Source organism: Neoarius graeffei, chromosome 7 (assembly GCF_027579695.1).
Source record: "Neoarius graeffei isolate fNeoGra1 chromosome 7, fNeoGra1.pri, whole genome shotgun sequence".
Lineage (NCBI taxonomy): Eukaryota > Metazoa > Chordata > Actinopteri > Siluriformes > Ariidae > Neoarius > Neoarius graeffei.
The window spans coordinates 64,859,074-64,884,666 of NC_083575.1; the positions used below are offsets into that span (position 1 = coordinate 64,859,074).

Sequence of the window (25,593 nt, forward strand, 5' to 3'; positions counted from 1 at the left end):
TCTGTATTTATTATATGGGAATTAATCAAATGTTAGCAGAACTTGTAGAGAAAAAAAGGGATCAAACCTGGGATGCCTAAAAGCCAGTGCAAGGCATGATTCATTTCTGATTGATATGATCCCTGAAATGTACTGTCAGTCATCATGTTTCAGTTGTAATGATATCCAGTCAGGAACGTTTAATATAGTCATATGACTCACAGAGATATAAACACATACAACTGCAAACATTCAAAGACAAGAAAACCATAAGATTTCTAATGATTCCTGTTTTGTTCCATGCATTTATTCAATTCATTTATTCAAATTTTCAGAATGCAGTTCATTTGTATATAAACTGAGCAACATAAGACCAAAATTGCATCAATGTCTACATGCTAGAGAACAATTTTATTGTGTAATAACAGCTCCATGTGAGCGTATGTAACCTCTTTCTCCAAAATAAGCACAAGTAATTCATACTAACAGACACCATTAAGCTATCCTAAGAAGACATTTTATATCCTTCAGATGCATAGCATAGACACAGTCAATATTGTCATATTACCATGTCATATTACAAACATGTGGCTACCTGTCAGTAATGCAAAATACAAAAGCGACTGAGTAATACTGCATGACTAAATCTCTGCATACATTTAAAGAAACATTAGAAATTCAAAAGAAATTATATGATTCCTTCAGCACTGTTATTCTAAAGAAATGAGGATCCTAGGATTTAGTAAATGATACTCGCTAATGGTGGAATCCGATGTCACTTATACTGCTGTTAAACTCCACCTGTGCTTATTATCACCACATGGAGTCCTAGACAGTCTGGTCTCATCTGGTTTTATGTATAGGCTGGTAATTACAGCAATTCGTTTTCCTTCACTCTCACTCATCCTTCCTAAATAATGTATATTTTATATATATATATATATATATATATATATATATATATATATATATATATATATATATAGATAGATAGATAGATAGATAGATAGATAGATAGATAGATAGATATAAAACACACACACATACACACACACACACATATATATATATATATATATATATATATATATATATAAATAAACAGACATGAGTGTTTTACTGGGAAATACGCCACTCGTATTTTTCATACGCGCTACATCCAAAGACATATTTTTCAATATCTTCACTCATGAAGAAATCAATGGATTATTTTGATAAATTTGGGTACTTTTTGTTTGTAAATGTATCTATATAATAAAAAGAAAATTACACATTGACTTGAAGATATGAAGTTTATGTTGTTGTATTGAAAAACTTGTATTTTGCATCCAAAATACATTGGGGATCTGCGTGAAATATTTAAATAATATTGGCTTGTGTTGAGTGGTATATCAGATATATTCCATTCAGCTAGCATGATACTGAATGAGTTGAAGACGAATTCACTATCATACTATCATGCTAGCTGAATGGAATATATCTGATATACCACAAAAAAACAGCCATTATTATTATTATTATTATTATTATTATTATTATTATTATGCATACAGATTCTCTTTTCCAGTTTTTCATTGTCCATTGGTATGTTTTTCTCTTGTAAATATGGGTGAAGAATATTTAATGAAGTTTTGGTAGCCTTTCGGGTATTCAATGTGTCTTTCTCTTTCCTGGCGAATAAAGAAATGCTTCTGGGTAGAGTGGTGTAATACATGTAGGATAAGCGATATGCCAACAATATTGCATGCTATCACACCAAATGAATGAAACCCGCTAGAAGGGAATAGAATACATGTTTTTATTCCATCAAAAAAGTATCCTGAATGTATAATAATTTCTAATATTTCACTCTGATGACGTCACTCCCGGTGTTTTCCCACTGACATGACACGCGCTGTCAAAATGGCAAACCTATTCAAAATTAAAATTCTTTTAATTAACTTGCGTTTTTTTTTTTGATGTGTCCATAGTGGCATGAAGACATGAAGTTTATCTTCTTGTGTTGCAAGTATTTTCACTTGTTTGCTTCGCTCACTTGTGATATATATGCAATTCATAAACTCTCTCTCTGTATTTTATATCTCATCTCATCTCATTACCTCATCTCATCTCATCTCATTATCTCTAGCCGCTTTATCCTTCTACAGGGTCGCAGGCAAGCTGGAGCCTATCCCAGCTGACTACGGGCGAAAGGCGGGGTACACCCTGGACAAGTCGCCAGGTCATCACAGGGCTGACACATAGACACAGACAACCATTCACACTCACATTCACACCTACGGTCAATTTAGAGTCACCAGTTAACCTAACCTGCATGTCTTTGGACTGTGGGGGAAACCGGAGCACCCGGAGGAAACCCACGCGGACACAGGGAAACATGAAAACTCCGCACAGAAAGGCCCTCGCCGGCCACGGGGCTCGAACCTGGACCTTCTTGCTGTGAGGCGACAATATATTAAATTTAAATGTAGCTCAAGTATTACATATTAAAAACATTTTCCTTTGGCAAAGTATTACATTTTTGGCTTTTCTGTGAAATAAATCATTGATGCCACTGAATCTGTGCAGTCTAGCAGTGTGCTATGAGGGGAGATTCGCTGCAGGAATGCACACACATTTGATGAATAGGATGAGGTCTAAGCATTCCTCTGCCAAGGCTCAATATAGTCCAATCCCAAATGGATGAAGATGTCCTCCTCTGTCTTAGCCGGCAGGAAGGTATTCTAGAGATAATGGGGGGGGGGGTGGAAGCAAAATACAGTACTAGTGATATGAAGGGTTTAACAATTGAATCGGATACCTGAAAAACACCAAGAAATGTTAGATGAGGACAAAGAGAGAGAGAGGAGCTGACATTTTGTGTGAACATTGCTTGTATTTGACCAATGATATTCTCTGAGGAACTGACAGAGACAAAGAGTCACAGTGATGATGTTGCTGTTCTTCAAGGTCAGGCAAAGTTGAGAACCTCAAACAGGATAACATACTGTACTGAAAATGTTATCTGAAAGGAAGTAGTATGTTTAAAATGTAGAGGCTGCCACTGTTGTGGATCATGAAGCCAAGTGTTTTGAATAGGTATACTGTAACTACTTTTCCCTATTGGACTTCTGTCTTTGCTGCATTTATTGCAACGCCCACCATCTCTCTTATTGCGTTTTCATAATTGTGTCATGAGAGTTGGCTCAAAGTTTTAAAGAGTCTAATTAGACACACAGATATGAGTCATGATCATGATGAGACACATTTAGGTTGACTGGAAGATTTATGTATATTTCCCAGGATAGTTTTACTTCAGGCTCATTAAAGGTGTTCAGAAATGATTTATTTGTCCCTGGAAGTGCTTTATCGCAGTGGATCTGGAACTAGTCCTAGGATCACTAGGTGTTAGGTGGAAAAACTGACCATGGATGAAATGCAAGTCCATAGCAGGGCACCATGCACACACTTCATTCATACCTAAGGGTAATTTAGTGCAGCCAATCCACTTGCCAGCATATGTTTGGAAGGTGAGAGGAAACCCAAAGCGGAAACCCACGCAAACATGGTGAGAATGCACAAAAAGTGATCTGAGCTCTGGATCAAACCGTGTACTCAGGAGCTGTGAGACGGCAATGCTACCTGCTGCAACAAGATCCAGATATAAACCATCCATCCATTCATTATCTATACTGCTTATCTGACTTCAGGTGAGAGGTAGGGTACACCCTGGGCAGGTCACCAATCGAGTACAGGACTAACACAGAAACGAGCAACCATCATATATACCATCTGCAAATAAACGTCACTTGTACCATGACCCTCTCTGATTTAGCTGTGTCCACCATCTTTGTGGAAATACACATGCGTAGCAACAAGTACCTCAATATGAAATGCCACAAATTTGCACAGTTATTGGCTGATCGAACAATTCTGCTAAGGCTGGAGTCAGATTGTTTAGTTTACCCACTGTTAAAATGCGAGAAGGACCCCAAATGAAAGATCTAACCTGTAGATGACAGAGACAGTGGCTTGCAAATCTGAACAGATCAATCAATCAATCAATCAATCAATCAATCAATCAATCAATCAATCAATCAATCAATCAATCAAATTTTATTTATCTAGCCCTTTACAATAACTAAAAGGTACCCAAAGTGCTTCACAAAGAAGCCATAAAAGATCAGACATAAAAGAGACCAGCTATGTGCAGGTCATGTATGAGTATGTGCAGATCATTTTGTAAAGAGTAAGTTTATATTTCTACTGTTTATGTGAACCATAGACAAAATATATATGAAGATGTGACATACTGTAAGTGATATACATGTAAGGGCTACTCCAATTTATATTGCAGTTACAAATGCATAGCACAAAGCCCCAGTAAAATGTAGGTAGTTGAGCTCGGTAAAATGTTGCCTTAGAAGACGTCAATAATTAGGTTGTTTTTTTTTTTGGTTTGTGTTTTGTGTAACATTTGCCCACATCAGGAACCTACTTTACCTTACAGTAAACTTGTGCTAAACAGTAAATGATAATGTGCATCAATTGTCTCATCTCATCTCATTATCTCCAGCCGCTTTATCCTTCTACAGGGTCGCAGGCAAGCTGGACCCTATCCCAGCTGACTACGGGCGAAAGGCGGGGTACACCCTGGACAAGTTGCCAGGTCATCACAGGGCTGACACATAGACACAGACAACCATTCACACTCACATTCACACCTACGGTCAATTTAGAGTCACCAGTTAACCTAACCTGCATGTCTTTGGACTGTGGGGGAAACCGGAGCACCCGGAGGAAACCCACGCGGACACGGGGAGAACATGCAAACTCCACACAGAAAGGCCCTCGCCGGCCCCGGGGCTCGAACCCAGGACCTTCTTGCTGTGAGGCAACAGCGCTAACCACTACACCACCATGCCACCCCTGCATCAATTGTACCAGTGACAAATCTGGTAGTTAACACCAAGTAATTCATGATGTGTGTGTAATTCACACTCGGCCACATCCGTACATCGTCTTCATACTCTACAACATTGCTGTACGGATCCACCCCTGAACATTCTTTTATCTTTTCCCTGTATCTGACCTTGTCACTATTACTCAATTTGTGATATATTTGTGAAAAATTACAGTTCGCCAATGTACTCTCCTCGGTCGCTATACCACAAAGATGGCAGACACAACAAAATCGGAGTGCATCATGGGAGATTCATGACATAAGTGCAAATGGTCTATTAACAGGGAGGTCAACATTCAGAAAACTTTAACCTCTCTCTAAAGACACTCCAAGAACAAAGTCATTGTGGATGTCATTACTTTTCCATCACAAAAGAAAAGAGAAAAAGGGACAGTAATATATTAGAAATCAGTGGTTCTCAAAGTGGGGTCCATGATTTTGTTGCTGTTGTTGTTGTTACAATGCTGAATCACAACCAACCATGATTAATGTTATTATATTTATACTAAGTTCTTGTAGTTGTTAACCTCTTTGACTGGTTGCTTGAATAACTCCAAAAATATAGGCCTATAAATAATATTGAGTTGGAAATAATGGGTTCTGTTGGTTGAGATTGCATCATTAAATAGCTCTATGGCTTCAATAAATACCAAGAGTATTATTGTACATAGTTAAATAATGAGCCTGATATTGTAATAGTTGGATGGTATTCACGCGACAGGGTCCATGAAATGTATTTTAGAGTTAAAGGGTCCCATGCTGTCCCAATAGATAGCATGAAGGTTTGCATGTGGTGACAAGATAAAAGAGTGTGTGTATGTAATAGGTGGTTTTACAGATGGCATTCAAAGGATGGAAAACCAGGTTCTTTGTGTGATCCTGTAATGCCATATACAGACAGATATCTGTGGGCCCAAGGCAAGGCTGATGAGGCCAAGAGGAAGCTATAAATCTGACATATCCTGCCTTGAAGTGTTAAGTTGAAAGTAGCATGTCAAAATGAGGCAAAGGAAGAAGGGAAGCGTAAAAAAACAGGAAAGATCATTTGTCTGTGAACAGACAACAGGAATGATGGGCTGGGGCAAGAGCTGGGAGAGGAATTGCTCCAGGCATTTGGTTTACATCGTCTATTGAAGTGTTGTTTAAAATGCAAATCAGGTACAGAATGGTCAGAGATTCATGTCTGTTCTCTCTCTCTCTCTCTCTCTCTCTGTGTGTGCGTGTTTACAGTGCTTTGTGTGCTGAATGAGCACAGGCAGAGGACACCTGGTCTCTGACTGAGTAAATATTCACTGGTTATTTGTACTTCTTGAAATCAAAAGATCACTCATGGGGTAAATTATGCTTGTTAGTAAAGTCATCATGACCTCCATCTCATCCACTATTCAATCTTCCTTCTCTTATCTAAACTGTTCATTATTTTGCTGGATCTTCTTTTTAATAGACCATCCTCTCTCCATCCAACTTTTTCTTTGTTTTCACCCTGAAGAAAGGTTTGCTGCAATCCAGAGTTTCAGGCCAAGTTTACATTAGACCGTATCTGTCTCGTTTTCTTCGCGGATGCACTGTCCGTTTACATTAAAATGCCTGGAAACGCCGGGAAACGGGAATCCGCCAGGGTCCACGTATTCAATCCAGATCGTGTCTGGTCCGGTGCTGTGTAAACATTGAGAATACGCGGATACGCTGTGCTGAGCTCTAGCTGGCGTCGTCATTGGACAACGTCACTGTGACATCCACCTTCCTGATTCGCTGGCCTTGGTCATGTGACGCGACTGCTGAAAAACGGCGCGGACTTCCGCCTTGTATCACCTTTCATTAAAGAGTATAAAAGTATGAAAATACTGCAAATACTGATGCAAATACTGCCCATTGTGTAGTTATGATTGTCTTTAGGCTTGCCATCCTTCCACTTGCAAGTGGTAAGTGACGCGCATGCCCGATATGCACTAGGATCACACACACAGCGGCTCAGTCCCGAATCACTGCTCGTGCGCTTCACTCGCGTGCTCTGTGAGCTGCGCAGGGCCAGAGTGCGCACCCTCCAGAGGGCACTCGCTGTTCAGGGCGGAGTGATTTGGAGCACAGGATGCCTGCGGAGCCGAGCGTATCCGTGTATTGGCGTTGCTGTGTGCACGCGAATCGTGTATTGGCGTTGCTGTGTGCACGCTAATCGTTTTAAAAACGTTAATCTGATGATCCGCTGATACGGTCTAATGTAAACCCCACCTCAGTCTCACAGCTCACATTATATTCAGTGTATATTTAAATAATATTGGCTGGCTTTTTTTTGTGGTATATCAGATATATTCCATTCAGCTAGCATGATATTAAATGAGTCAAAGATGAGCTGAATATCATGCTAGCTGAATGGAATATATCTGATATACCACGAATAAAGGCCAGCCAATATTATTATTATTATTATTATTATTATTATTATTATACATTCCTTTCGGGTATTCAACACGTCTTCGTCTTTCAAAATTCTCTCAAAATCTTCCGTATTTAACAAAGCAAACATAGCGGCCATGTTTGTTTACAAATTGTCACAGTCACTCGCTAGTGCAAAAGTTTTACGTCTCCAACATGCAAAGTCATGTTGTCTTGACAGCCATGCAATATCGTAAACCATATTCAATGCTCATTCTTCATTGGGTAGAGTGACGTAATGCATGTAGGATAAGCGATATGCTAACAATATTGCATGCTATCAAACCAAATGAATGAAACCGCTAGAAAGGAACAGAATACATGTTTTTATTCCATCAAAAAAGTGTCCTGTATGTATAATAATGTATTATATTATATAGACAAGTGTTTTACTGGGAAATATGCCACTCATATTTTTCATATGAGCTACATCTAGGACATGGAGAACCAAAACTGGGACATACTTCTCTATATAAATTTGGGTACTTTTTGTTTGTGAATGTGTCTATATAATAAAATGGAAATCACACATTGGCTTGAAGATATGAAGTTTATCTTCTCGTGTTGAAAAACTTGCATTTTTTATACAAAATACATCGCGAATCTGAGTGAAATATTTTACGATATTTCACTCTGATGACGTCACTCCCAGTGTTTTCCTTGTGTTTTTTTTTCTGTGTGTCTGGGTATGCATCTATATAATATAAAGAACATTACACTGTGGCATGAAGATATGAAATTTATCTTCTTGTGTTGAAAATATTGTTAAAAAATATGTTCAACACTGGGTGGCACGGTGGTGTAGTGGTTAGCACTGTCGCCTCACAGCAAGAAGGTCCTGGGTTCGAGCCCCGTGGCCGGCAAGGGCCTTTCTGTGCGGAGTTTGCATGTGATCCCCGTGGCCGCGTGGGTTTCCTCCGGGTGCTCCGGTTTCCCCCACAGTCCAAAGACATGCAGGTTAGGTTAACTGGTGACTCTAAATTGACCGTAGGTGTGAATGTGAGTGTGAATGGTTGTCTGTGTCTATGTGTCAGCCCTGTGATGACCTGGCGACTTGTCCAGGGTGTACCCCGCCTTTCACCCATAGTCAGCTGGGATAGGCTCCAGCTTGCCTGTGACCCTGTAGAACAGGATAAGCGGCTACAGATAATGGATGGATGGATGTTCAACACTTGAAGATAAACTTTATATCTTGTCACCACTGTGTAATATCCTCTATATATTATACACTGAACACACCAATGGAGAAGTAGACAATGCAGGAAAAAAAATGCAGCTAATCCAGTAATCACTATAGAAGTAGAAGATTAAAATTCAACATGGAACCCAGCACAACATGGTGATGTTGCCATGAAAACTATGTGCACTTCAATTTTTACTATCAAGATTTCTTCTGTGGCTGAAACTGTGGATCAAAAGGCTGTATTTAGTTTTAGTTTATGGTTCATCTACATGTCTTCCAAAGATATTGCTTGACTGGAAAAGTTAATCCAACTACCACCATAAATATCTCTGCCCTTCAACAATGTATACAGGTGGGACAGTGATGCAGTCCTGACTCACAGCTCCAGGGTCCCTGGTTTGATCCTGAGTTCAATTTACTGTCTGTATGGAGTGTCTGTGCATGTTCTCCTTGTGGGTTTCCAATAAGTAGATGTAATGGGATGTTTAAAACAATATTTGTTCCCACAATAGTCCACACTTTGCTATGCATGAATACATATTATATCTCAATAAGGTAGTCAGCAGTTGAACATAGCCAGGATGTTTAGGATCCTGAATTATACAGTAATATAAGATTAACATTTTATGGGCTCACATGCTAATTTTCTAATGCTAACTCCTTATCTTCTTTTGGTTGCTCCTGTCAGAAGGAGCCACAGCAAATCATCCGCTTTGATCCAGCATAGGATTTACACCAGATACCCTTACTGATGCAACCTGATGCAACCTTGGGACCAAGGCACCAAGTACACACTGGCTTCTGCAACCCCAGTGGCTGGGTATTTTTACCTAACCTGCATAGCTTTGAATTGTGGGAGGAAACCAGAGCACCCAAAGGAACCCATGTAGACACGGGGAGAACATGTAAACTCCACATCTGTCGGCCATGAGGTTCAGACCCAGAACCTTCTTGGTATAAGGTGACAGTGCTAACCATTGCACCACCATGCTGCCATCATGTGAACTCATTATAACAATGTCATGCAAATTATGTTCACTGGAAGACTACCTTAATAAATTAATCAAGCTTTAATTACCTTAGATTCATCATGTAATTGTCTGTTTAAACTTTACTTACAATGTGGTGTACAACAAAGACAATTTGTTGGCTAACTGGGATTATTAGGAAACTGAAAGTAGGCCACCAAACCACTGACTTCAAAGGTAATGTGACTTATGACCTAAACTCAGTATAATCAAGGAGGAACAAGTGAATAGATAGTTTTCACTGACGTCATAGCATCCCGGGGAACGCCCCCCAGTCGCCATCTTGCGGGGCTAACAAAACGGACCATCGCCACTACTGGCTACGTTATCTCGGACGAATTTATGAAGTTATATAGTCAGTTTTCTAAAATAAAGATCAATGTCGGCAAAATCAAGCAAACGGAAGTATATGGATACATTGGACGACATCTCATGACAACGGTATGCAGTCAAACTGGCCTTGATTGGGGGAATTGACCCCTACGAAGTGGACAAAGAAGCATTTTCAAGTGACTATGCAGGGCTGCCATCCATATCGTACCCTGATATTGTGAACTATTTCGTGAATAGTAAAAGTGCCTACACACTTGATGACCTCAAAGCATACAAGTCGCTGGAGTCATACAATTATTTTGTCTGTGGCTGGGTGTGTGAAGTCCACCATATAAAAACCAGTGAGAGCCGTGTCCTAATTACAGCCAAGGTATGCAAACATTGGAATTTTAGAGCTCTCAACACTGCATATGTGCGTGTATAATATCGAGTTGATTTAAGACAAATTTTACATCCATTAGTGGTATTACAGTACCATGTCAGTATAAACTTTGTAATATAATTAACTGGTATGTAGGCTTGTTACATTTTGTTTGTTATGATAAATATGACAATTTATAGGCCAGTAATAATCATATGTTTGCAGCCTTGTACCAAATGTTTTTATAAATACAGTACACTCAGCGGTTCCAGTTAGGCATTCTCTAGAGATTGTTTACACGATGTTTTGGTTTCCAAAAACAAACTTAAACACAATTGATTGTTTATTTAAACAACTTACCACTTATAAAATGATCGGAGCAGACTTTGCTGTGTTTGGAAGGCTGATAATCCTTGCGGTTGATTCTCGCAAGCCATAGATTTCTCCTTTGTATGCTGAGTTTCTTTGCTCGCCTTCGTGCTCCCGTACAGTGGGAATTCCATAAAAGCTCCGCTTGACGTCCTCACCTGACCTTTTACGACAGCCGTGAATACAACAGGTGTGCACCATTGCTAGCTTTAAATAGTAATAATGTAACTATAAATGTAAATAATATATAAATAAATGTAACTCGCACGTTACAATGTGTGCTCAATGACCCGTACGGTAAGCTCGCCCCCCAAGATGGCCGCCACCAGGGAATCCCCGACTCTGTGACGTCATGTGAAAACTATCTATAGAGCTTAAACAACACTAAGAGGACACATCTGAACAGGCATGACATCCATGCATAGTGTAGGGCCATTTATGGCTTAGCATAAGATTTTAATGGCGATTGGACTTTTGACCACCATTATCTACAGCATATATTATGCTGTTAAGTGGGAAGTTAATTTGCTGTCACCAATAGATAACCAATCAACAGTCTCTCTTATGAGCCACAGTTGGCAATGGCAGATGTTTTTGGGTTGTGTGAGAACATAGCACATGACACAATAGCAGGAGTATCAAGCTAAAAGCTTGGTAGCCATGGAAAAATATTTGTGAAAACTGAAATGTTAACATAAAAAGGAGAGATGTCATTTTCTATTCATCAAGATTTGATGAGATCTGGAAAGCATGTGTCAAGACTTGACAGACAAGACACGGCACGGCACATCCACTGTTGAGCAGAGTACTACCCGGTCCAAATAACAGGCAAACATAGAGCAATTTTGGAACAGATTTATGCAGCAGGCAAATTAGGCCTGATTGCAGACCAGAGCTGAACTGGGCAGCTGAACTGAGAGAAGTCCATTCACTAAAATCCCCACAACAATCTGGCTAATACTGAGCATTGGAAAGCTTTACTGAGCAAAATACAATGCTGAATCTATGGCACAAATACAAACCGGCACATCTGCATCCATCTAAATTAAAATTATTTGCTCCTATTTTTTTCTCTTAGCTAAATTTATAAGAAATATTTGAATGCATGGCATCCCACTTTTTGGAGTTGGCAGGCCTAAAAGATTCATGTTCGTTAAATGAATGACCGAGAGACTGACTGACTGACTAGTGGAATGACTGACTGATTGATTAACTCCCCATGAAATAATCATGCATGGGGATCCCTCTGAACATCCCTACATAAATAAAATCAGTGTTCATGAGTACAAGCTGTCAATCCTAGAGAAGAAACTGGCTTTTGTCAGAAATTTTGAAATGTTAACATTAATTAGGCATATCAGGTGAAAATTCAAATTTAATCCAAATTGCTTGAAACTGCTCTCACTGGATTCAAAACTGAATGCAGAACAACGTACTTTTTACAGAATTAAAATGTTTATCCATTCTTGAGATATTACCAATCAAAGATTGATAAAACGGCTTCATTTTTAGAAAACTGTTGCAATATTCTGTATGAGGATAACAAGGTCCAAAATGGGCCTCATTAACAAATGAGATCAAATGTTTTTTTCTTAATAACTTTTTTTATTTTCAAGATACTTACATGGAAATTGGCAGGCACATGGATGGTTGTATACCAAATACAAAGTTTGAAAATTTAGTAAAAACAAATTATGCACATTAGTATTTAATTAGTATTAATTACGCTAATTAGGTAAAACGTTAAATCGGTACACTCAATAAAAAAGCAATAAAATTATTTCTAATACCCTCTTTGTGCTCTGTAGGCCTTTGTATTTCTCAAAAGTAGGGCCCACTAGTGTTTTATATTAAAGAATATAAATTATAATATTCATAGCTTTCAAGGCGAACCTTGAAAAAAAAACTGTTCCACATCCAATAAACAATTCCATTTAATTGAATTGAAATTGACACACGCTTCTGACCTCCGTTTTTTTTTTTTATTTCATTCCAACCACTAAGATCTCAATATTTTTCATCAAAACAGCTACAGTTATATTTTAAAATAGTTATTTATTTACATGAATCAGTTTGAGTTGAAAAAATAAGTAGGTAAAGCCATGAAAACTCACTTCAAATCTCCCGTGAATCATAACATCAAGACTAGGTGATGGAAATTTTTGCTGAGTACTTCATCAGAAACAGTGAGAGCTACAGAACATTCCTATAAAAATTATTTGATTGATATTCATGAGTAACCCAGTTGGAAAAGGAGAGCTTTTGGAAAGGAGAGCTTATAAGCTTTTTAATGATAGTATTCATGATAGAAAATATTCAAGAGTTAAGCAATGACAGACTTGGAAACTTAGATGAGTGTCTGCATGCACAATTTTCACAGCACGGCCAGCGAGTGTCTGATATACCTAACGTTATACAGTAAGTTATATAAAGTGATATATGTACATATTGGTCTATGCATGCCAGAGTTTATAATTAGATTATCATCATGGTTATACCACTAATAGTGACTTTTTCAGTGCTTTTCCAAGTAGTTCACTTGTTATGAAGCATAAGGTATGGAAGACCAAACAAATTCGACCAGTTCATCAGACATTTCCTTAAATACAAGTTGCATCTCATATTACCATTTCATCCCACATGCATGAAACAAGTTGTGCTCTTAATGTCTGTGATTTGATTGTGAGAAGTTAATTGCCATTGCCCTTCTAGTGATTTTGTTTTCTTTCTACACCTATAAACAAATATTTAAATTGCCTTTTATACTTAAAATAAACGTTACCTGCTCAGACTGTTACTTTCACAGGACAGTGTAATGTTTCATTGTATCTGAACATTTAGTCCATGGGTGCAGATCCCAGGGGGGATGGGGGGGACATGACCCCCCAATTTCTGAAAAACATGAATTGTCCCCCCCAATAAAAATCCCCTAAATTATTCAAAATTGTACAAACAAATGTATTTTCAGACAAATGATTCCCTGTGCAATACTTTTTGAATGATGTGGCGAGCCTCTACGAAGTTGTGATTTATGGTTGCATGGCATGAGTTGCATACGGGCAAAAAAAAAAATCACTTTTGTGTCCCCCCCCCCAATCCTGACATCGGATCTGCACCACTGATTTAGTCCTTTTTTATTGATCTTTTTTTTAAGTCTAGGAACTGACTTTGTACTCTGGTAGGTTTTGGTTTTCAGTACTCACTTCATTGTTCAGCTCTGCTTTTAGCTGCTCTGCTGTTAGGACTCTGGGGCTGGTGCACTCGTTCAGAAATCCTTCCTCATTGCTAAATTGATTCTGCTTGTGTTTCTGAAGCAGGTAAGTATTCCTTTGTGGTTTTGTTTTGATTCTGTGGAAGCTTCTGGGAACTCATTTCTTCCTCAGACTCCCAATGCATTTAGACACCTTCTTCCCAAAGTCATGTTACGCACGTACACGTGGAATTTGGTTTGGTTACCGGCCATCTTTGCTGAATGAATATCCAGTTCAAAGACATGCGGTTAGGTTAACATGGGACAGCCATGGGCTGAAGTGCCCTTGAGCAAGGCACATAACCCCCAACTGCTCCCCGGGTGCTGTAGCGTAGCTGCCCACTCCTCTGGGTATGTGTGTGTACTCATTGCTCACATGTGTGTGCATGTGTGTGTTCACTACTTCAGATGGGTTAAATGCAAAGAGGGATTTCACTGTGCTTGAGTGTACATGTGATAAAGTTGTTCTTCAATACAAATTATCTGATGCAGCATTTCCTTTAATTCAGTTTCATGTTGGTGCTTCATACCAATCCTACACTAAAATGTCATCCATGACATTCTCAGCACCTTCAAGTTCTTCCAAATTCTGTGCCAGACAATGCTGGAGCAGCTACTCTGTATGACACCAAGGAGAAGCCAAAAGTTAATTTGTTATAATGGTATCACCCAAAAGATGTGTTAAATACTGTTTATCAGTTAAATCTTCTAAAACCCAGGAATGGAATCTACCGCTGAGAAAATGCTTGCATTTGGCATTTCTAGAGCTACTTCTTTTTTCAGAACTACTGTACTTAATTTCTGGAGCTAAGCAATGGATAATGTACTCTTTGAATTGAAATCTTTATTTTGTTTGGCTTGATAACAGTTACGTTACCATCATCTATTCAGTAGGCTCCATTGTTTTGTTGTTGTTGTTGTTGTTGTTTTGTGTGATGGTTGTAGATTTTTCCACTTTTCTGTGTAGATGGACTACCAGTGGGCCCTTTGGGTCCATTTGGAAATAGATCCAGGGACATAGAATCCGGTATTTGCTAAAAATATCAGTGATTTATCTTCAAAACTGCAAAGCCCATGAATCATACTTCAATGAAGATACACAATGACCTTTCAAGAACTGCTGATGCACTCTGCTCAAATTGAAAAATGTCATCATAATTGTTGCATTTGCAGAGATATTAAATGTTGTTTTGGCCTTTGACTCTCTCTGGTGATACTGATATGTACAAACCTAACACCTTGACCATCTCATACTTTCATAAGTTAGCTTCAAAGTAACCCTGGACTTAAAAACCAAAACCAGCAGGCTCAAGAACAGTTTCTTTCACCAGGCGGTCAGGAGGCTCAACTCCCTCCCTGTTCTACCCCTCCTCCCCCCTCTGCCCCCTGGCACAGATTCTGCTCGCACACCCCCCTGCCCCCCCCTTCAGCATCTGATATGTCATCCTCACAGTTTCCCCCCAACACACACACACACACACACACATACATACATCTCATCGTTCATTAACACACTGAACTCAGGGACCGCACATCTCACTTTACCTCGCTCATTTGCACTATTCCGCACTACCTCACCTTAACAGCTGCTAGTTTGTTTATACTGCTTATTTCATGTTTCATGTTTACCTGCTATACCTCAAGTGCCCTTGACTGTTTGGTTATTTGTACCAATTTATATGTGTGTGTATATGAGTGTTTAGTCTAGTTCATATCTAGAGTGTTTATACTGTTTATATTGTCTGAGTGTTTAGTCTGTTTTGTTCTTATCTAGTGTTTATACTGTTTATTTATACTGTTTATATTGTTTGAGTGTTTAGTCTGTCTAGTTCTTATCTAGTGTTTATACTGTTTTTATACTGTTTATATTGTCTGAGTGTTTAGTCTATGTCTAGTTCCTATCTAGAGTGTTTATACTGTTTATATTGTTTGTTTTTTTCAATTATTCTATTTGTATTTATTGCATTGCCTGTTTGCACCGTGGGTCAGAGAGGACTGATATTTCATCTGTGCTGTATGTCGAGCATGTATAGCATATTTGACTTGACTAGATGGTTGATTGTCTCATCTCATCTCATTATCTCTAACCGCTTTATCCTGTTCTACAGGGTCGCAGGCAAGCTGGAGCCTATCCCAGCTGACTGCGGGCGAAAGGCGGGGTACACCCTGGACAAGTCGCCAGATCATCACAGGGCTGACACATAGACACAGACAACCATTCACACTCACATTCACACCTACGTTCAATTTAGAGTCACCAGTTAACCTAACCTGCATGTCTTTGGACTGTGGGGGAAACCGGAGCACCCGGAGGAAACCCACGCGGACACAGGGAGAACATGCAAACTCCGCACAGAAAGGCCTTCGCCGACCACGGGGCTCGAACCCAGACCTTCTTGCTGTGAGGCGACAGCGCTAACCACTACACCACCGTGCCGCCCATGGTTGATTGTGATTACATGAATTGATATTGGGGTAAATTATGTTCTCATTACACATCATGATAGCACACCACATAGTGTTCAGTCTTGAGCTTGGGTTGCCAGTTATATATATGGAGCTTCGCTTCACAAGGTTTTCCTCCTGATTCTACCACTTTCCTCACAAAAACAATAGGTGCACTGGCTACACTAAAGTGCCCATAGGTGTGAATGAGTGTGCAAATATGTGAGCATTATGTTTTTTAACGGAGTTTGCAGTGGATCCCTATCATCGGTTTACGGTTATTTAGCACAACTGTTTTTTTTAGCACTAGTCTTTTAGCACAAATCCAAAGTCTTTTAGCACAAGTTCTAAAGTCTCTTTGCACAACTCCAAGTTCTTTAGCACAACATCCAAGAACACTTAATCTTTATTAAATAACACTTTATCTGATCGTGTTTAAAGATATTTGATAGCATTGAAGAAAAAAAGAAATATTTAAATCAAATTTAAACATGCTACAACAAAGTGAATTTCCCTGTAAACTAACCACAGCTTCGAGACTTGTCTTGATGATCAAACGACCCTTACATCTTAGCGTAATCTCTTCTTCTTCATCTTCTTGCTTCATGATTGCCATATTATAAATATTTTATATAATTTTGCTTGTTTTGTCATTTCTGAACATTTATATTACACTTATTTAATTGTCATTCATTCTAGGATACTTTAGTGGAAGTTTCTTTCATTTGTTCACATATCGCAACTGTTGGTTATTTCTTAATTGGCAAAACACATTGTCAGGCAGGGCAAAAGACATAATCCCCAGGTTAATTAATTCTGTAAACACATAGTTATTGACAGTCAGTTGAATTTGTGATATGATCAGAAGTGACTGAAGTTATCTATGAAGGTGCCCACAATTCAAGGCTTGTTATGACTTAACTACAAATATCCAAAGACACCAAAGATTCAGATCATCAGTCCATCTTTCAGGGATCAACAACTGGTCCTTAGCATGCACAACAGCAGAAATTCCGGCTTCCAGTCCCTAAGCAATCATAATAAACCCCTTCCAGTATCAAGATGAGTATTTTTTTTTTTCGATTATTGTGACCATAATCCAGAATTGTGCTAAAGATCATAGAGTTGTGCTAAGAGACTTTAGAACTTGTGCTAAAAAACTTTGGATTTGTGCTAAAAGCTTTTTGTGCTAAATAACGGGATACCCTTATCGTCCAGGGTGATTCCCACCTTGCACCCAGCATTTCTGGAATAAGTTCTGGATGACTGCAACCCTAACCAGGTATTACTAAAGATGAATAAATGTTATTGCATGGGCAGCATGGTGGTGTAGTGGTTAGCACTGTTGCCTCATACAGATATTCCTAGGCAATAAAATAGTTCCTTGGCCATAAAACAAACTATTGGTTTAAATGACACATATAGGGGTGCTTTAACTTTTGTCATTCTTTCTTAAAGATCATGTTTCACTCAAGTAAATATTTTCTTGGCCACTTTTGCAGTTGTATGTACACCTGCCTTTTTCAGGTCTATTGTTCCAGTGAACAGTCCATTGGGCTTGTAACCATGGTGACTGATCTTTCGATTGTCCATTCGGTTTGTTTACAGGTGGATTACATTTCATCATAGTGATGCTTTCAGTGACTCAGTTTGCTCATTTGCCCATGGACTAGACAATTCATAGCTTTAAGTTTCCATCCAGACCAAATATATTCCTGGCTGTAAACTTATAAACTTATTCCTGCATACTTAGAAACTTATTCCTGTACCAGAGGCAATGCTGGCAAGAAAACCACCCTGAGATGACATGACATGACATGACACTGTTCACAGAGGGTCTTGTGGATGATCAAAATGAATATTAAAGTCTCCAACAAGTAATGCTTTGTCTAAAGAAGCCTGGTTTGAGATGACATCTGCAAATTCATAGACAAATTCAGAATACAGCCCCTGGGGGTCTGTAAATAACAATCAGAGCAATCAATTGAGTAGACTTATTTTTTGTGGTTACATGTGAGTATAAAGAACTTCAAATGTGTTACCTTTTTTCTAGGTTTTATATATATATATATATATATATATATATATATATATATATATATATATATATATATATATATATATATATATTGCCAAAAGTATTCGCTCAACTGCCTTGACTCACATATGAGCTTAAGTGACATCCCATTCCTAATCCATCGGGTTCAATATGACGTCGGTCCACCCTTTGCAGCTAGAACAGCTTCAACTCTTCTGGGAAGGCTGTCCACAAGGTTTAGGAGTGTGTTTATGGGAATTTTTGACCATTCTTCCAGAAGCGCATTTGTGAGGTCACACACTGATGTTGGACGAGAAGGCCTGGCTCTCAGTCTCCGCTCTAATTCATCCCAAAGGTGTTCTATCGGGTTGAGATCAGGACTCTGTGCAGGCCAGTCAAGTTCATCCACACCAGACTCTGTCATCCATGTCTTTATGGACCTTGCTTTGTGCACTGGTGCACAGTCATGTTGGAAGAGGAAGGGGCCAGCTCCAAACTGTAAAAACAGTCTGCATGCCTAGGTGCTTGATGTTATACACCTGTGGCCATAGAAGTGATTGGAACACCTGATTCCGATAATTTGGATGGGTGAGCAAATACTTTTGGCAATATAGTATATATATATATATATATATATATATATATATATATATATATATATACAGTGGTGCTTGAAAATTTGTGAACCCTTTAGAATTTTCGATATTTCTGCATAAATATGACCTAAAACATCATCAGATTTTAAACAAGTCCTAAAAGTAGATAAAGAGAACCCAGTTAAACAAATTAGACAAAAATATTATACCTGGTCATATATTTATTGAGGAAAATGATCCAATATTACATATCTGTGAGTGGCAAAAGTGTGTGAACCTTTGCTTTCAGTATCTGGTGTGACTCCCTTGTGCAGCAATAATTGCAACTAAACGTTTGCGGTAACTGTTGATCAGTCCTGCACACCGGCTTGGAGGAATTTTAGCCCATTCCTCCGTACAGAACAGCTTCAACTCTGGGATGTTGGTGGGTTTCCTCACATGAACTGCTTGCTTCAGGTCCTTCCACAACGTTTCCATTGGATTAAGGTCAGTACTTTGACTTGGCCATTCCAAAACATTAACTTTATTCTTCTTTAACCATTCTTTGGTAGAACGACTTATGTGCTTAGGGTCGTTGTCTTGCTGCATGACCCACCTCCTCTTGAGATTCAGTTCATGGACAGATGTCCTGACATTTTCCTTTAGAATTCACTGGTATAATTCAGAATTCATTGTTCCATCAATGACGGCAAGCCGTCCTGGCCCAGATGCAGCAAAACAGGCCCAAACCATGATACTACCACCACCATGTTTCACAGATGGGATAAGGTTCTTGTGCTGGAATGCAATGTTTTTCTTTCTTCAAACATAACACTTCTCATTTAAACCAAAAAGTTCTATGTTGGTCTCATCCCTCCACAAAACATTTTTCCAATAGCCTTCTGGCTTTTCCATGTGATCTTTAGCAAACTGCAGATGAGCAGCAATGTTCTTTTTGGAGAGCAGTGGCTTTCTCCTTGCAACCCTGCCATGCACACCATTGTTGTTCAGTGTTCTCCTGATGGTGAACTCATGAACATTAACATAAGCCAATGTGAGAGAGGCCTTCAGTTGCTTAGAAGTTACCCTGGGGTCCTTTGTGAAGCTCGCCGACTATTACACGCCTTGCTCTTGGAGTGATCTTTGTTGGTCGACCACTCCTGGGGAGGGTAACAACGGTCTTGAATTTCCTCCATTTGTACACAATCTGTCTGACTGTGGATTGGTGGAGTCCAAACTCTTTAGAGATGGTTTTGTAACCTTTTCCAGCCTGATGAGCATCAACAACGCTTTTTCTGAGGTCCTCAGAAATCTCCTTTGTTCGTGCCATGATACACTTCCACAAACATGTGTTGTGAAGATCAGACTTTGATAGATCCCTGTTCTTTAAATAAAACAGGGTGCCCACTCACACCTGATTGTCACCCCATTGATTGAAAACATCTGACTCTAATTTCACCTTCAAATTAACTGCTAATCCTAGAGGTTCACATACTTTTGCCACTCACAGATATGTAATATTGGATCATTTTCAGAAATAAATAAACGACCAAGTATATTATTTTTGTCTCATTTGTTTAATTGGGTTCTCTTTATCTACTTTTAGGACCTGTGTGAAAATCTGATGTTGTTTTAGGTCATATTTATGCAGAAATATAGAAAATTCTAAAGGGTTCACAAATTATATATATATATAATATAATATATATATATATATATATATATATATATATATATATTAGCGCTGCTGATGAATGTATGAGCAAACTATTTTCAAGGGCACAAACTCAAACTAGGGGCAGCACGGTGGTGTAGTGGTTAGCACTGTCGCCTCACAGCAAGAAGGTCCAGGTTTGAGCCCCATGGCCGGCGAAGGCCTTTCTGTGCGGAGTTTGCATGTTCTCCCCGAGTCCGCGTGGGTTTCCTCCGGGTGCTCCGGTTTCCCCCACAGTCCAAAGACATGCAGGTTAGGTTAACTGGTGACTCTAAATTGAGCGTAGGTGTGAATGTGAGTGTGAATGGTTGTCTGTGTCTATGTGTCAGCCCTGTGATGACCTGGCGACTTGTCCAGGGTGTACCCCGCCTTTCGCCCATAGTCAGCTGGGATAGGCTCCAGCTTGCCTGCGACCCTGTAGAACAGGATAAAGCGGCTAGAGATAATGAGATAAGATGAGACAAACTCAAACTGAATAGAATAATAATAATATAGCATATGAACCAGTGAGGTGACTCTAAATTGACCGTAGGTGTGAATGTGAGTGTGAATGGTTGTCTGTGTCTATGTGTCAGCCCTGTGATGACCTGGCGACTTGTCCAGGGTGTACCCCGCCTTTCGCCCGTAGTCAGCTGGGATAGGCTCCAGCTTGCCTGCGACCCTGTAGAACAGGATAAAGCGGCTAGAGATAATGAGATAAGATGAGACAAACTCAAACTGAATAGAATAATAATAATATAGCATATGAACCAGTGAGGTGACTCTAAATTGACCGTAGGTGTGAATGTGAGTGTGAATGGTTGTCTGTGTCTATGTGTCAGCCCTGTGATGACCTGGCGACTTGTCCAGGGTGTACCCTGCCTTTCGCCCGTAGTCAGCTGGGATAGGCTCCAGCTTGCCTGCGACCCTGTAGAAGGATAAAGCGGCTAGAGATAATGAGATGAGATGAACCAGTGAATTGTGTAGTGTAGTGTATTTCACATCAATAAATTGCTGCATTGTCTTGTGACAGTGATCGCAATTATGAGATACACATCACAATTATGAATACATATTTATTCCTTTCTTTGACACCGCATGCTATGCACCAGAAACAACACCATGGCATTTATTATGGTGTGACTCTGCTGGGTGTGCCTGGTGGACAGCAGTGAACCAGCACTTTCACGTTACACCATTACTATATAGTTACCATTCAATATCAAACTTGAAATGTCAGACAATTGTCTGGTTACATCTGTCACATCCATGTATGTTGGCACACACACACAGAGCCATTAGGACTAATTACCATGCACCTGTTCCTGAATACAGTGCAATCACAGCATATACTTATACATATAATGACTCTCAGTGACACACAGACTTTGCAAAGTATATGCTCTGTACCCTGTGTCTGACATTACCAAGCCTTGTATTTTGTATCACTTTTCTAGTTTTGACCCCATTTGTGTTTTTGGACTTTGAGTCTTGTATTACCTCTGATATCCTGTCTGTGCTTCACTCGACCATTGCTTGTTTTTAGACTCTGCCTTTGTCTCCGTTTTGGATCTGTTTGTTAGCATGCTTTCAATAAAACTCTTCCTGCACCTTCATCTGTCTATTGCCCTTACATGACACAAACTAGTGGACTAATAAACCTGTTTTAACTACTTTTATATAAAACTGTCATGAATATTTTCTGTAAAATGTGTTAGTAATTAATCCCACATTATTTTTTTCAAAAGCAAATTAAAAATAAACACTGGCTAAAACCCCATCTATCTTATGTAAATAAAGATACAAATTTCATTGTCTGGTGGTCAAGTGTGTATGAGATACATTGCCTAACACGTATGATCGGGTCCCCTGTGGTGGTACACGAACATCATTCATACGTACATACATGCAGTTGACTTGCTGACTTTAGGACTGCAGTTGACTTGCTGACTTTGGGACTATGGTTGTCGTGAACGGTTTTGCGCTCGGGTTTCCGTTGGTGGGGGGTTGATAGCATCAATGAAGCTGACTTTATGTTAGGACTATTAATGTTATAGTCATGTTGTCTGTTGTTGCCCGGATGGGGATGGGTTCCCTTTTGAGTCTGGTTCCTCTCGAGGTTTCTTCCTCATGTCGTTTGAGGGAGTTTTCCTTGCCACCGTTGCCACAGGCTTGCTCATTGGGGATAGATTAGGGATAAAATTAGCTCATATTTTAAGTCGTTCAAATTCTGTAAAGCTGCTTTGCGACAATGTTTATTGTTAAAAGCGCTATACAAATAAACTTGACTTGACTTGACATATGCATGTACGGAAGTCATACAGCCACAAAAGCCATCAAAAATCAGGTCAATGCATTATCATATTCTCTTACGTATGGAGTTCTTCTCTGATATAATAACAGTGATACGTGCATCTGCCAGTTAGACAAGGTTGATGTATTTACTGTATGTGGAAGGACTAGCTTCATTTAATGGTACATGCTCATTTGGTTTAATCCATGTTTCTGTTAAATGCAGTACATTAAAATCCTGATTAGTAATAGTTGAATTAACAATAAGCACTTTCAATGTGAAAGATCTAATATCATGCCTACACATGATGTACATCATTCCTACCTGGCTGGTTTGTGTTTAAAGTAGATGATCAAAATAAAGGGTGACCTCAAATGTTCTCTTGGTTCTCACAGTTTTCTTTGGCATAGTATTGGCTCTGAGCATTTTCTTTCAGCATACAGAAGTCATTTACCTCCTTATCAAGTCTGAGAACATTACATACAATAATGGGTTGATTTTTGGTTGTGCATTTTGTTTCACTGCACTTCACTATATGCTACAATGTCAGAATGTTGCCAGTGATACAGTCCCTAAGTATGATCTTTCCTATCTAGCCATAAACTATACCAAGAAAACTTGACCAAGGTTTGGGAAAGACACTACTTGATTCCTGCAGAATGTTTTTTCCCCCTCTATGTTTAGAAATCTCTCTAGGTTTTGCCCCCAGATGATTAATTACTTTTGGTAAATAAAAAAAAAATCTGATGTCTTTGTTTCGTTCAAAACGATTTGCACATCCCAAAATACAGCAAAACCTTCTCATACCGACCAATAACAACTAACTCGGCTGAATAGAGCACTACAAGCGTGCCCCCTGTCATGGCACCCTAGTTACCATTGCTATGGGGTCACATGATGGTGCAAAGCCTCTATTAATATATCAAGTCAAGTCCCTCTTTTGGCTACTTCACATAGTAAGATCCAAACACAAATATATGTATGTACATACAGTACCAGTCAAAAGTTTGGACACACCATCTAATTGAATATTTTTTCTTTATTTTTATTAATTAAAAGAGACCTCATGTCTTAAAGTAATGATGGATGTCGTTTCTCATTACTTACTTGAGTGGTTCTTGACATAATATGGATTACTACAGTTGTCGTATCGGGCTATTTACTGTATTTTTATTATTTACTATTTACTGTTTGATGAGCTGAAATGCATTAAGAAGGCAATAAATTCCACTAATTCCCTATTAATTGAAAAGCATTCCAGGTGACTACCTCATGAAACTGGTTAAGATAATGCCAATAGTGTGCAAAGTGTCATCAAGGTAAACGCTGTATACGTTGAAGAATCTAAAATATGAAACATATTTTGGTTTTTTAAACACTTTTTGTTTACTACATAATTCCATACATGTTCCATCTGTTATTTCATAGTTTTGATGTCTTCAGTATTGTTCTACAATGTAGAAAATAGTCAAAATACAGAAAAAAACTTATGAGTGGGTGTGTTCAAACTTTTGACTGGTACTATACGCAAGAAGCAAAGATTACAATTTAGTTTAAAAATGGCATATAAAATATTGTGCCATATCAAGGGTGTAGTAAAGGTGAAAAAGTAAAGAACAAAGCCCTGGAGAGGCAAAGAAAATAACCTTTTTTTAAATTTTCATGCACATAATTTACTTTATTCATGCTTTTCATTTTGGTGTTAATTATTGTAATTATCACAAATAATAAAATTGCACCAATTAATTTGTCCTTTCTTCCAAAGATAACATGTCCACACAATGCTCTGGTAAGTTACACATGCCCCTTTTCCACCAAATCAGTTCCAGGGCTGGTTCGGGGCCAGTGCTTAGTTTGGAACCGGGTTTTCTGTTTCCACTGACAAAGAACTGGCTATGGGGCCAGAAAAACCGGTTCCAGGCTAGCACCAGCTCTTTGCTGGGCCAGAGGAAAGAACCGCTTATGTCAGGGGGGTTTGGGGGGGGGGGGGGAGTTGTTAAGACCAACAACAATAGCAAGACCGCGAAAGGTTGCCATTTTTAAATAAGTGACGAGATATCATGGATGCAGTAAAGCAGCAGTCATCCATTATTATTATTGTTGTTGTTGTTGCTTCTTCTTCTTCTTCTTCTCCGTGTTGTTGTTGCTTCGATGTTCGCACCAAGGTTTATGCAAACGCAGCGACGTAACTGACGTACCGTATACAGTGATGTAATGACGTGGCTCCCTTAGCGCCCCGAGCTATGGAAAAGCAAACTGGTTCTCAGCTGGCTCGCAAGTTGAACAAGTTGTGAACCAGCACCGGCCCCGAACCAGCCCTGGAACTGATTTGGTGGAAAAGGGGTAACAGTGTCCCTAACAATGAAATTAATTTCATTATATATTTTGAATGCTGTTAAAAGCATTATTTAAAAATTTAGCTCAAGTCAGCATATTGACAACAGTAAAGCACATGCACCCTAAATATCTTGTTCGAGTTCTCTTGCTCAAAATAATACCAGGCGCTTTCATTATGTTTCCAGAACACATCCCAGTGAAAAAAAATATACTTCAATTAAAGAATTCAACATAACTAAATAAATAAACATGTGAACTTCACCTGAGTTGTAGCTGCAGATGACTGTTTTGGCATGTTATCTTTAAGGGAGACCAAAAAAAAAAAATTGGGGTA

The 25,593-nt window shown here is 39.0% G+C and overlaps 1 protein-coding gene across 1 annotated transcript in view; it reads right to left on the reverse strand.

The window, feature by feature from the left end:
* Window positions 1–2,615: 2,615 nt before the first annotated feature.
* Window positions 2,616–25,593, reverse strand: part of dntt (deoxynucleotidyltransferase, terminal) — a 350,223-nt gene continuing 327,245 nt past the window's right edge. Inside the window, exon 11 of the mRNA XM_060926229.1 lies at window positions 2,616–2,702. Coding sequence (XP_060782212.1) covers window positions 2,616–2,702 — 87 coding nt within the window. The remainder of the gene's footprint in view (window positions 2,703–25,593) is intronic.